Source organism: Pleurodeles waltl, chromosome 9 (genome assembly GCF_031143425.1).
Source record: "Pleurodeles waltl isolate 20211129_DDA chromosome 9, aPleWal1.hap1.20221129, whole genome shotgun sequence".
NCBI lineage: Eukaryota > Metazoa > Chordata > Amphibia > Caudata > Salamandridae > Pleurodeles > Pleurodeles waltl.
The window spans coordinates 1,181,995,580-1,182,008,796 of record NC_090448.1 but is presented as its reverse complement, the minus strand read 5'-3'; the positions used below and the strand labels follow the sequence as shown (position 1 = coordinate 1,182,008,796).

General features: G+C 45.2%; 1 protein-coding gene across 7 annotated transcripts in view; it reads left to right on the top strand.

Moving 5' to 3' along the window:
* Positions 1-13,217, top strand: part of RALGAPA1 (Ral GTPase activating protein catalytic subunit alpha 1) — a 623,631-nt gene that overhangs the window by 143,213 nt on the left and 467,201 nt on the right. For all 7 annotated transcript variants that reach the window (XM_069209127.1, XM_069209123.1, XM_069209128.1 and 4 more), the window contains exons 10-15: positions 763-993; positions 1,800-1,994; positions 2,601-2,735; positions 3,108-3,256; positions 9,327-9,456; positions 11,259-11,490. In XM_069209127.1, coding sequence (XP_069065228.1) covers positions 763-993; positions 1,800-1,994; positions 2,601-2,735; positions 3,108-3,256; positions 9,327-9,456; positions 11,259-11,490 — 1,072 coding nt within the window. The remainder of the gene's footprint in view (positions 1-762; positions 994-1,799; positions 1,995-2,600; positions 2,736-3,107; positions 3,257-9,326; positions 9,457-11,258; positions 11,491-13,217) is intronic.

Sequence of the window (13,217 nt, the reverse complement as noted above, 5' to 3'; positions counted from 1 at the left end):
ATGCAGTTCTGGAGAATACAAACATTACTTACCTGTAATTGTAGCTGTCAAGGGTTGGTATCTTTTATAGATTCACATACAACCATACTACCCCCCCCCCTTTCAGAGGTTCACCTAATGCTGATATTATGATACACTGGTGCTACACGAACCCTGAAAAATGGTGGCGTCTCAGGGTGTCGTCCATCCAACTGATTCTCTGATTGGTTCAAGTTTTTCTCTTTTCAAATGATGTGACTTGGCTACTAAACAGTCTTTGTTTCACCCTTAGGGTTACATTAACACAGAACTGCTATTGAGATGCTACTGTGGGACTCCCAGCTCAACAGTTGGGATGAAAGATGCCAATTTTGGAGAACTACAATTACACAAGAGCTTTAAAAAAAAAATAAAGTATTAAAAATGAAAAAAGAAGAAAACAAAAAAAAGAAAACACGTGTTTCAGAATGCTTCCTCTAGCTTAAGTAAGATGTGACAGCTTGAGACTGTGCAGGATACCACAGCACACCATTGAATTCTTGTGCCAGCCGAGTGACTCCTTCCCTGTAGTGTCTAAGTCATGCTGAACACCACAGAGAACAACATTTCCCTTGCAGTGCGCAGTCATTTTCCTCTGTAGTGCATGCTTGATTCAGACGCTGGAGCGGGTGTTGGGATTGTAAGACTTGTCTTGCCATTTGATGAGGTCTCATGGTCACTGTTTCTAGAGTCTCCTTGATAGCCTTCATTCTCTCATGAACCTTGTGCTTTTTCCCCCACCAGAGGGCAGCTGCAAACCTAGCAGCTCGCGAGGACAGTAAAAATGAGAGCAGTGAGCGAGCTGCTGAGCCAGAGCAGTCTCACTCGAACACCAGCACGCTGACTGAGCGAGAGCCAAGTGTGTCCAGCCTGTGCAGCATCGATGAAGAGCACGTCACGGACTACGAGATTGTGCGCAGGGTGCTCTCCTCCACGCGGAGCAGTGTGAACTTTGTCATTGAGATCTTCCGGCAGGTTAGTTTCAGGAGCTGGCTACAGGATTACAGCCTGGGGAAGGTTGTTGAGGACATCTATCCATTAAAGGTGAATCTTAAAATTTCCTAACATATTGACCAATCACATGGGCCTCTTTTTGTTTGCCTATTGGCTTGTTTTCCGGTTTCCAGTCTCATAGGTTGTTCTGCTGCCAAGTTGCATCAGCTATCCACTTACCCAGTCTCATTACCTGCCTCGTCGTAAATGTACATGGTCTGTCTGGTCACGTCGTTCATTCTGCTGTCCATTTACAACCGCAATTTTATAATCTAATGAGCTAGGGAGTCTATTCATAGAGTCGCTTGTCCTGCCCCTCTCGTCACAAATGTCTCTGTTCCTGTCCCACATGTTCTGTTTTCTTTATTCACCGGTCTCTTGCCTTGTCCATTCACGTAGATTGTCCTCTTCTTTAGTCATATGTCCATCCTCTTTTCCAGGGCTGGTGTTGCGGGTTTCTGCAGTCCTTTTGCTGTCCCCACACACCTCATTGTACAATCTCCCTGACTGTCCCTTTATCCAGTCTCATGGGTTTCTGTCTTGTTCATTTGTATTGGCTGCTTAGCAGGGCGGTTGCAGAAGACTTCCCTATGTCCAGTTGCATGAATGTCACCCACTTTGTTAAGCAGGAAATCCTGTCTCCCTGTCGAGTCACATGGTTGTCACTCTGTCAGGTCAGCCAGTCCATAGCCTCCTCTGAGTGAGTGAAGAGTAAGGGGTTGTCAGTGCTCACATATTGAAGAGCCTCGAGGCATTGGTGAAACGCTTGTGTTCTTCTCCTCTTGCAGGCATTCCTGCTGCCCATCTGTGAGGCAGCGACCATGCGCAAGGTCCTAAAGGTATATGAGCAGTGGATTAAGCAGAAGGACAAACCTTTGTTCATGCGCGAGAACGAGGACCTGGGGCCCGTGGTGGACCTCGGGCACACTGCAGTGGAGATCCAGGGAAAGCTTGAGGCCTCTGTCGATAAAGAGCGAGAGGAGGTGAGGGCACTTGGTGATGTGCAAGTTTCACCCTGCATGCGAGTGAGATTGGGTGCTCCGTTGATGTGCACAGCATATGCACACAGGACATGCAGGTTGTGTTCAGGGATGAGCACTGCACGTGAGAGGGGCGGTAGGGGCACTGGGGATGTGCAAGGAGCAGCCCTGCATGTGCCTTAGAGATGAAGATGCTGGTGTTGTGCAGGGAACACTATGTGAGAGGGTTTCTAGGGAGCGCTGGTGATATGTGGGTAGCAGCAGTGTTTGTGATCCGGAGGGAAGGGGGGCACTGGCATGCAGTAAGCAGCACTGCACGTGAGCTGGAGATGAGGGTGCTGCTGGTAGGCAGATAGCTGCCACCTAGATACAGGGAGTTTGACTGAATGTGAGCTGGAGGTGAGAATACCTCTGGTCATGTGCAGGATTAGCACTGCTAGTACTTGGGTGATGAGGCTACCCCCAAGTGATGTGCACAGCCCTGTATGTGAGCTGATGGTGTGCCGGAGGCAGAGCTGCAGATGAATTTGGTGTGCTTCATCAGCAGTAGTGTTTCAGGCCATCACCTGCAGCGATCTGCACAAACCAAGGCTCTTGTGTCTTTTGCAGACACCCGTTGCCTCGAGTCACGTGCGGAACCCCAGCTGGACCAGAAATTCTTCTTACCAGGACGCCATTGATAAAATGTCTGATGATGATGTGATAGAACGCAACATACGAGCCGGGGCGCAGGCCGTATACCAGGTGAGCCCCTCTGACTGGGTGTTCCAGAGGTCAAGGTGGTAACAAAAGGACAAGTGTGGACAATTATATTGCAGAACCAGGCATCAGCATCTTAGGGTGTCATTTGGGATATCTGTACAGCTGTAAGGTCCAAACCAGCAGAGCACTGAAATACTCATTATTAATTGAGGGTAGCAATGTGCTCTTCAGAGAGTTCAATGATACACAAAAACAGGAGCCTGGGAGGTGTACTGTGGGTTTACAGCAGCCTGATGGTGTAGTGTACGAGCATGAAAGCACAAACATGTCATGGGGGGTCTGCACTATTAGCTTTAGTCTCGGTACGTTCATTAATTTGAGTTTTGTGGCCCCCTTTTCTTTCTATGTCCGTAGGTGTTCATCGTCAACGCTGCAAACATTATCCTGTTGGAGCCCGTGAATGAGAACAGAAGCCTTCTGAATGAGCACACGGACATGTGCAAGCGTGTGCTGAACATCTATCGCTTCATGGTAGTGCAGGTGTCTATGGACAAGAAGACATGGTGAGCTCCTGCTCTATTCTGGCAGTGTTTCTACCTCTAAAATTCAGGCTGTGGACTCCCATCTAAATAGGAGGCTGCAGATCCAGCTGTGACACTTCTACTGGTGCTACCTCATTTCATTTTATTTCTAAAAATTGTTTTTATATTCAACTTTTATACGCAATATAGTATCTATTAAGATGCTATATTGCATATAAATGTCTTACCTAATAAGGTGATGTTAAATTGTTTTTATATATTATGACAATTTCTAAACCGTGCGAATGCCTGTAGGTGTCTTTGCGCTAGCAGTTTTATGAAGAAAATCATATACACCATAGCAAAGGGTATAAAAATCTATAGATACAATGGAAACAGCCAGGATTTTGGATGTTTCCGAACAGTAGGGACATTATGCTGACACTTAAGGTATCGAGAATGATCTGTTTTGCGGAGGGGCTGTGGCCAGCGCACATGCAAGATGGCCTCCTGAGCGCCAACCGGGAAATGATGTTGTAGATGCCAAGATCAAAACGCTAATGATGATGTAATCTCGGCTACAGAGCCTGGGCGGACTACTGTGTTATTCCTGGAACCTTTCTGCCACATTTTAGGATTGACCTAGCAGCGAAGAGCAAGCTGAACCCCAGCACCCCTACCTTACAAAATGGCACTGATGTAATAGACGCTGAAGTAACAGAAGTAATCCTGGAAAACCCTGTGATTGATACAGTGTTGAAGATCTCCGGTTCGCCACACATCAACCTTCATTCTTGGAACTTGCATTGCTAAATCTGTAAATAGCTCTGTTGATGTAAAAGACCCCTCGCCATTTGACCATAGTTCCTGCCATCGCAACAACTCGCCGCCCCTGATGTAGTGCTAGGCTGTGACCAGCTCATGATTAGTGCTTCGGTCAGCAGCAGCGAGCAGATGTCGTGGTGCCCGGCTTGATTGAACTGATCTACACTGTACTGCTCTGAGCAGCGCTGCTGTGTGCTGAGCTCGGAGCCGCTCTGCGCTTAATTGAACCAAGTTGTACCCACAAGAGTTAATTGTCCTCATCCTTGCTCTGTTCCGCTCTTAATTGAATCAACCTTTACTGAACAGCATAGACTGGCCAAGCCACCAAGCCTCCCTAAGCGTATTTCTTCTAAGTGACATTCAGCAGCGCTACTTGCTCCCCAGTACAACTCTGCTCGATGAGCTCCTGCTTTAACTTCTGCCTCCAGCTGCTGCAATGGGCTACATCTTTGTAAAATAACCTCCAGGGGATGAGGACAGATGCAGGTAATGCCACGGAACACAGACCCAGTCTGCTAATGACATCAGTGCTTGGGAAAATACATTTCTTATTAACCTGAACTAAAGAACAGCACAATGAAAGATCAGAATCGCAGGCCCTGCTCACATGATGCGCCAAACGGATGCTTGTCGCACCAAATAACTTACAAATCTGGTGTTTCTGGTCACCGCATGGGCATGAAGCAGAGAGAGAGCTCTCCTCATCCTGGTATCGTGTGCAGAACAAATTACACTTAACATTGGCATCACCGCTATCTGCTCGAGCTCTTTACCTATGAGTGTGTTGGAATCTTACAAACGCTTGGAGGACATACGACCAGAAACAAATGTTTGAAGCTTATTCACCCAATTGTACTTAATTTTCCTGCCATTTCGAACATCTCCCTTACATTGTCCTAGAGTTCTCCAACATCACTTTTCCACACCAGCTCAACCTTACAAGCGTTTGTTCACTGGAGCCTGAACACAAATTACTACCCTAGCTAGTGTGTATCATGGCAGGTACCAAAGTAAAACATTTCAAGGAAAACAAAGACCAGAAAGTGGGCCTAAAAAGACCAAATTAGAAACCCAGACTTTCCTCTTGAAAAGAAGTCAGATGCTAAAGTTTGTATGGATCTAATACTGTCCCGCTGGTCTTCCCTCCTTGATCTTCCATCAAGACCAACATGGATCTGCTAAAATCCGAGAATCAGGGTTTGGGGAAAGACTTAAAAGATTTCTCAACCAGATTGGCATCAGCTGAATCTAGAATTAGCAAGTTTAGAGATGACGAAAAAGCCTTTTAGACGAAAACCAAACTTTATTTTAAGGACATTTTACTTCCTGGAGAACAGAAATAGAAGAGAAAACCTATGGATTTTTGGCCTGCTGGAGATTTCTGAGAACACTCCTTCTTCCACAAAACATGGATATCAAGGGTGTTGGGAACATCCTTCCTGGATAAATCAGGAGGACGCACAAAGTCCCAACCAGAATTAGCAGCTCCCAAGACCAGTGATTCTAAAACTTCTGTGCTATCCACACATGGAACAGATACTGGACCAAATGAAGAAACTTAAAGCAAGAATGACTGTTCGAGGCCCACAGGGTCTCTCTCCATGCGCTAGGGGGGCCAAGGAGTATGAGGATGAGAGAGCTTGAGCTGTGCTTTTGGGACTATTTGTATTTCACATTATATTTTTCTCTATTTCTATCTCTTACCTTATCACATCGACCCATGGACGTTCTGCCATCACCAACAGACGCCTTTTATAGGTCATGCAAGACTAACGTACTCCTCCAGTATTTTGCCAAAATAATCTGGTCAATCCTAATGCCTTGTCAGATTGTGGCTATGGCCAACAAGACAGCTACATGTCTGTGCTATGCCCAGAACATACCATAATAATGAGAACTGGGCTTTGAAAGTCCTCTCTCTTAATTTTAAAGGCCTCAAGCATCTTGTGAAGCCGGAAAAGATTTTAGACTATTGCCATAAATTAAAAATAAATATTATCCTACTTCAAGAAAGTAAACTTGACAACAGAGAGCTCATTATCATAAAGAATAACTGGATTCATCATTCATTTTGTTCACCAGCAAAAACCAAAAAGAATGAAATGAGTGCATTAATTTCAAAGTCAGCTAGCGTATCGCCTGTTGCATACGACACAAGGGAAGATGGTTTATCATAAAACTCCAGAAAAAAGATTAAGGTTTTTACATAACAAACATTTATGTTGGAGATTGGCCTATTTTTGGGGTGAAATTAAATAAGAAAATAAAGCGAGGTACCACGTGATGCAGTTGTAAACCTTGGCACTAATTTTAATATCCGTTGGCGTACCTCTGTAGAGAGGATTTGGTCTTGCAAGCACAGACTCCACAAACCGCACGCCCACATGATAAACTTGTGTAAACAGAATAACCTAAATGATATCTGGCGATTAGTCACCCTAAGAAGAAGCAACAATACTTTCTACTTGCGTCCCAATTACACCTTTAGTAGAGTAAACTATATCTTAGTTGATAACTCACTAAGTTCATAAATAGTTAACCCTAGAGTGGAACCCATAAATATATCAGACCATGTGCATCTCCATAGAATTCAAAATACCCTGTTGCTACTGGTGCACTACAAATATGACAGATGAATTAGGAGCTACTAAGTGATCATGTTGAGAAAGAGTGAGCTTTAGAATACATCCCAAACTCTTTTACGGATAATGGAGATGGAAACCCTTACATAGAACTAATTTGGGATGTAATGACATGACAGGTAAAACTGAATCCAAGAATGTAAAATTAGCCCTCCTTGAAAGAGACTAAATCACTTGAGCACAAATGAGCCATGAAAAAGGATCTCTCACACTCAACAAATTAAGATCTATAAAATACGAATATAATACCATAATGAGCGAAAGGGCACACTTTTGGTCTGCAAGGGGCAAAGGACAAAAACCTTTGTGAAAGCAATAAAACAAGGTGAGTGCTTTATTGATAGTAAATCCAGCATCACAAGAATGAAAAGAAATCCAGCATCACAAGAATGAAAAGAAATTCAGCATCACAACAATCAAAGACAAGTCAGACACACTCATCCACTAACGGGATCGTGTGTGCCTTTAACAAATTATACACCATGTAATAACATTTTTATGTCTGTGTGTCTTTCATGAATTTTACACCATGTAAGAGAATTGGAATATGTACTCATGGAGCTTGCTAGGAATACCAGGACAGACCTGTTTCCGATTGATGACTCAATAAAGATTCTAGTCAACAAACAGATTAGTAGAACCAAGATAACCACGGTGACTAGTTCCCTAAAGTCAGGGAAAGCCCTACGCCAAGGCAGGTAACCAACGAGATTCTGAAAATCCTGTTATGATAAACTAATAGGCCTTTTAGGATTCCTAGTCCACTACTTTTCAAAGTACAGGTTAACAAAGCAGCGCACACGTAACCGTCGAGAAACCTTCGAATCAAAAGTATCTATACACACTTTTATATAGAGGCACGACCTTGCACTACAAGAATAATTAAATGCACCTACACATAGCCCAATTCAAATGATAAAACCTAAATAGCTAAACAACATTACAATGCATCACATGTACTAATCTACATCCTTTTCCACACATTAGAAGCTTTTAGAATAACTGAACTCACCGCAGAGTCCAAACTCGTATTTTCCCATTAAAGATATAGCAGTACAATTGAAGAAGTACTTGGCTGTCAAGGAACAACACTGAAAAAGAGCAGGGAGTCTTGGTCATGGGATCTTATATGGTATTTAGTTTTCTATTTTGGAATTTTGCTCATGGGATTTGTTTGCTTTGAACAGGATGCACTGGAGTGGCAAGAACAAAGTATGTGTTCTGGTAGCTTCCGGTCTTGACCTAAAATCCTCATCCCCGTTATAGAGAGTATTCATAATCCTTCATCTCTCCCAAAGGTTATTAAGTCGCATATCTAGAAATATCTAGAAGTTCCTTTTATGTTTATAGTATGTTGTATGTCTCTTGCGCTCTTCCTCCTGCCATGATTTCTCTTTCTCTTAGCCTTGTTGACAAACATTTTCCTTTTACCAACTACCATGCATGTTGTTGGGCCAGAATAGTTCTTCATTGTTTGTTTGTGGACCATTGTTTGTGGGATAAAGTGTCAGTTCTTATTTCCTAGTTATTTGAACGGGAACAGACTGGGATAGTCAGAGAAGGTTTTAAAGAGACTTGCATTACAGAACCAGCAGTCTTGCCATGATAGCTGTCAAAACTTTCTTGACTTTCCCATTTGTGGTCTTCCACCTTTGAGAGCTGTTGCCACAGTTTGCCTCCAGCATGTTTTCCTGTCTTTCTATGCCTTTCGCTTGACCATGTTGAGTGAGCGTGCTTTGCCCCTTTCGCAAGACATGTAGTTTGATTCAGTTAAGTACTTCAGTTCATGCATGTCTAATTTGCTGTTTCTCCGTTTTTGTTGTTTTGACTTAAATACTGTTCATCATGGTTCCTTCCAAAGTTCTGAATAAGATATGTGCCTTAACATGCGTATACGTTTATATTGTGCTCTCGATGGCTCATTCTCCTATGGGCCCGTACAAGCCCAGCTATGAGAGGTTGGTGGCTTCAAAACGTTACTTCGTTCATAGTTGAGACGCGTCTGAAGCACACGGTTGTTCTCACAACCCGAGAAAGGGGAGGAAGTGTTAGTAACACTTCCCTCCTCCATCCACTTACAGTGGCCTTTATCATGCTAAATAAATGAAAATAATGCCTGTGCTGGCTACCTATGTCGCCTATAGCATAGCACCTTCCACCCTTTGGTTGGCTCTTAGTGTCTCCTGTTGTCTGATGCAGCAGGTAGTTTTATTCGGAATGTTTGCCCCAATAGACTTGTCACAAAGATCCCTTGGGTGTGGCCTCTGGTGTTCTAGAAGAACCCCATGTCTACTAGCAGTCTGCAATGTTCTGACAGTCAGCAGCTAAGATTGCTTCTTTCTCCGACAGGCTGCAGTTGCCTGCTGAATGTGCACTACTGGTCTGTCATACAGGCCCGCTTTTTCTTTTTCAGTTGCATTCGTTCTCTGATGAATACATCCCAGTTATTTGGCTAAGACGCTCACATTTTTTCAGCACTAAGTTTGATTCACTACATGGATATGTAGCCATTCCTTCTGTATGTGTTGATGTTCTGTTTCTTTCTGTTGATTTGGAAGTTTAATCTCTTTTGCAGTTTGGTAATGGGTTCCCTTGTGTCCATTTGTGTAACCCTCTTGTCTCTCATTGAATTCTTTCCTTTGCAGGATCCAGTTGCTGCTCGTGATGCTTCGTGTCACAGAATCTGTGCTGAAAGTTACTCCTCAAGTTCTACTTCAGTACCAAGGAAGGAAGAACCAGATCCTGGCCGGCAGACTAGCAGGCCCACTATTCCAGGCAAAAACACACCTTTATTTATATCATTGCTTCTGTCTAGCAGCCGCTATGGGGCTTGTTAGGGGGTTTTCAGCAGGAGGGCGCAGGAGGGATCCCAATAGGCAGAGTTGCTGTTCCACGTTTGTTCACCTTCCTGCAGCCTGGGAGCTGTCACTGTCCCTTGCTGCGTGACATCTTGGACGCCTGTTTAGCCTTCGTGACTCTGCGAAGGGGCCTGCAGATTGAGTGCTGGTGGTCCTAGGGGGTGGGTGGCAGGGGAGGCTGTTGCCTGGTGTCTCCCGGGTTCAGTACTGAAGCCCTCTTTGTGTTTGTTATCTATGTTGCTGTTTTGTCTGTATCACCTGATGGGGAGTCAATCATGTTTGGAGTCTCTAAAGAAGTTATCTTGACACCTACGATTCTTGCTATATCTCCTCTCACTTTAGTAGCAGCCGTCTCTTCATTCATCTTCTCTAAGCCTCTAAATCCTGATGATGTCCAAATATGGCTCTTTCATCTCCTCCTCCCCTCCCCAGTTAATTCCAAGATCTCTCACTGTCTTTCACTAGATGTCCATGCCTCATGAATACTAACTCCACAAGGAGTGAAATCACGCTCATCACTGCCTGTCCCAAGCTCCTCCTTTCTCTTACTCATTCTCCCAGACACCCTCAGAGTTGTGCTTCATCCTTCACCTTCAGACACCTACGAGTACTCTCTTATTCCTGATTGGTGCCAGACGTCTTCATCTTCTCTGCAGCCTCAGCTGCATGGTGTCAACTTGTCAACATACAAATAATTTCGTATTACCTACCTTTGTAAACTGCTAAAAACCTCATTAAGGCTCTTGTCCTTGTCATACTAGATCACTGCAGAAACTTGCTCAGAAAATGTCCACGGTTTGCAATCTCTTCCAATGACAAGTTTATTTATTGAAGCCTTTATTCTGTCTTCTCCTGGTTTAAAGACACTTTGGCCCTCATTACAACCCTGGCGGTCAAAGACCGCTAGGGCTTTTTTGTCGGATTGCACCACCAACAGGCTGGCGGTGCAATCCTGGGTATTACGACCGCGGCGGAAGAGCCGCAGTCGCACCGCCGGGACCGGCGGTTTACCGCCACGTTTGTCCCGGCGGTTGTAACCGATTACGAGTCCCCCTCCCGCCAGCCTTTTCATGGCGGTAGGAATCGCCATGAAAAGGCTGGCGGAAAGGGGAGTCGTGGGCATGGGCAGTGCAGGGGCTCCCTGCCACGGCCCCATGGAGCTTTTCACTGTCTGCATGTCAGACAGTGAAAAGCACGATGGGTGCAACTGCACCCGTCGCACCTTCGCCGGCTCCATTTGGAGCCGGCTCCCGTGTTGCGGCCGACATCCCCGCTGGGCCGGCTTCCTCCACATTGCCTTGTTGCTCACATTGCTGACACATCACCTGTGCCCTCCCAGTTGAGATCTGACTTCCTGTCACATTGAACACATCCTTTGATTCATAAACTTTATTCAGTCACTCTTCAAAAACCTCTTGAACCCGCTCAAGAGGGATCAGCACCACTTGCTCCATGCAGGTGTCATGCACGTTTACTCTGTCCCTCCTGTTCAGTTAGTGTGAGAAGTGTCTACTGGTTACAAGCTTATCTTCTCTCTCGGTGCTACTCATTCTGCACATGCGGCTGAGACCCCAGCCTCAGACAAATGTCCCCTTCTCTTCCCTTTCAGAGTGTTCCACCATAGAGAGCCAGCAGAGAGGTTGTCATGCCTCACCCACTGTCGCCAACATTATGGTGCTGATGGCGGCTCCGAGTGATTGCAAATGTATTGTCTTTCAGACTCTCATTGTAGCCTGGATTAAGTCAAGTTTGCACGTGAGTGTTTCACGGGACCTGTGGGATGAGCTGCTTGCTGTGATGTCTTCCTTGACCTACTGGGAGGAGCTGGCCACCGAGTGGGCGCACACCATGGAGACCCTGACCAAGGTGCTGGCCAAGAATGTCTACCACCTGGACCTGAACGACCTGCCGTTGGACAAGCTCAGTGAGCAGAAGCAGAAGAAGCGCAAAGGTAAGATGTTCCGTCCACTATGTGCCATCTCGCCATGTGCCCTGCAGGAGATCTTGCTGCCCAGCCCCTGAGAAAATCTCAGTTGTCCTTGGTTTGAGCCAGAAATATTTGTGTTACTCGAGAATTCGCTCTGCTCTCTGGATTCTGAGCCCAGGGGATAGTTTTGGAGTCTAGAGCCGGGCAGTTTCAGATGCATCTCTCTGCTCATTTATTCAGCCTGCCCTTATTTGTTACCCAATGTTTTTCTTCATTGTTAATTTGTTTTTGAGTTCCCAGAGTGCATGCGTGTTTTTGACTCATTTTGTATGTAAGTTACATGTTTGGTGCATGTGTAGCGGTGGATCCCATGCTTGCATAATCTTCTATCTAGTATTGGACACGAACATTGCAAGTTTTTCTTCAGAGTATAAGTTTTGATTTTGAGAAAACTTGTCATCCCTCCATGAGACACACAACACACCAGGACAAAGACTGCACCTCTGATTATTTTTTTTTCCACCTCACGTTGGACCATACTTTTGGAGGTGCAAGACCGCCAAGCTACAAACATTCATTTGACACTAGTGCCAGGAACCACCCCAAATTACTTCAGAAGCCCACCTTCAACTGATGACTACTAGAATTTGACCACAGACAGAATTAGCACCAGGTCATATGAGAATGACTTGTGGAGATGTGGGTTATGAAGAACACACTTCCAGTTTTGCCTCAAGTGCAACAGTAAGTTCCTGTGTTGGAACAATCATTGGGTTTGCAATCTTTGCTTGCCCAGAGACCATGGGGGCTCAAGCTGCTGGACCTTCAAAAATAAAAAGCCAGTCCGATATAAAATGGTACATTGGTGAGAGAATTGCATGATGCAGCACCAGGACCCGAAGAGATGGAAAAAGTCTATTCAGGAGGCAAATTTCCTTTAGGTATCACAGAGGCCAACCAGAACAAAGTCCAGAAGCCCTCTTCACAGAGGACTCGGGTTATTACGAGAAGCAGCCTTCAGAATGCAGGACACAGACTTCTGTGCCAATACCAGATTCAATGTCGGCCTCGACGTGGAGTGACACCATCATTGAGCAGCAAGAACAACATGTCAGGCGGAAAACAATTTACATCATCCTCAATATGGGAAGATTCTGACTCACCCTCTACAAGAGGCAGACCCGGAAATCATGAAGAAGAGTTAACTATTACTGGAAGAGGCTGTCTTGGACGAGTCACACAAATTGCCTATACCAAAGAAATATAGGCAGAAGGATTCTAGGCCAGTTCCTCGTCCTCCAACAAACACTGTTCCTCCAAAACCACTGCAGTAACCACAGCTTCACCGCAGCACTCGACACACAGTGCTTAAATCAGGTTATTGAGTTTGACCAACAAAACCATTACTTTGAACCTGCCTCTGCAGTGTGGACCCTCAGAATGTAAACTTCAAGCCCTACCAGGGAAGGCCTAACCACCAGATGACACAGTAGCGTATCGTGTGGGTATGCAGAGGGCAGCACGTCACCCCAGGGTGAAGCAGCACGTCATTGAGGAAGATGACGACTTCCTGGTAGAGAGCCTACTGAAAACAGAGGCATCTGGTCAGTTCCTGCCGCTGCTTAACGGCATGATGAAATGTTCAGCAAAGAACTTTAAAGAGACAGTCAAAGCCAGGGCAGTCGCTCCCAGGATAGAAAAAAATAAAAACAGGCAACAGATGACCCACTTTGCATCAGGCATCATGTACC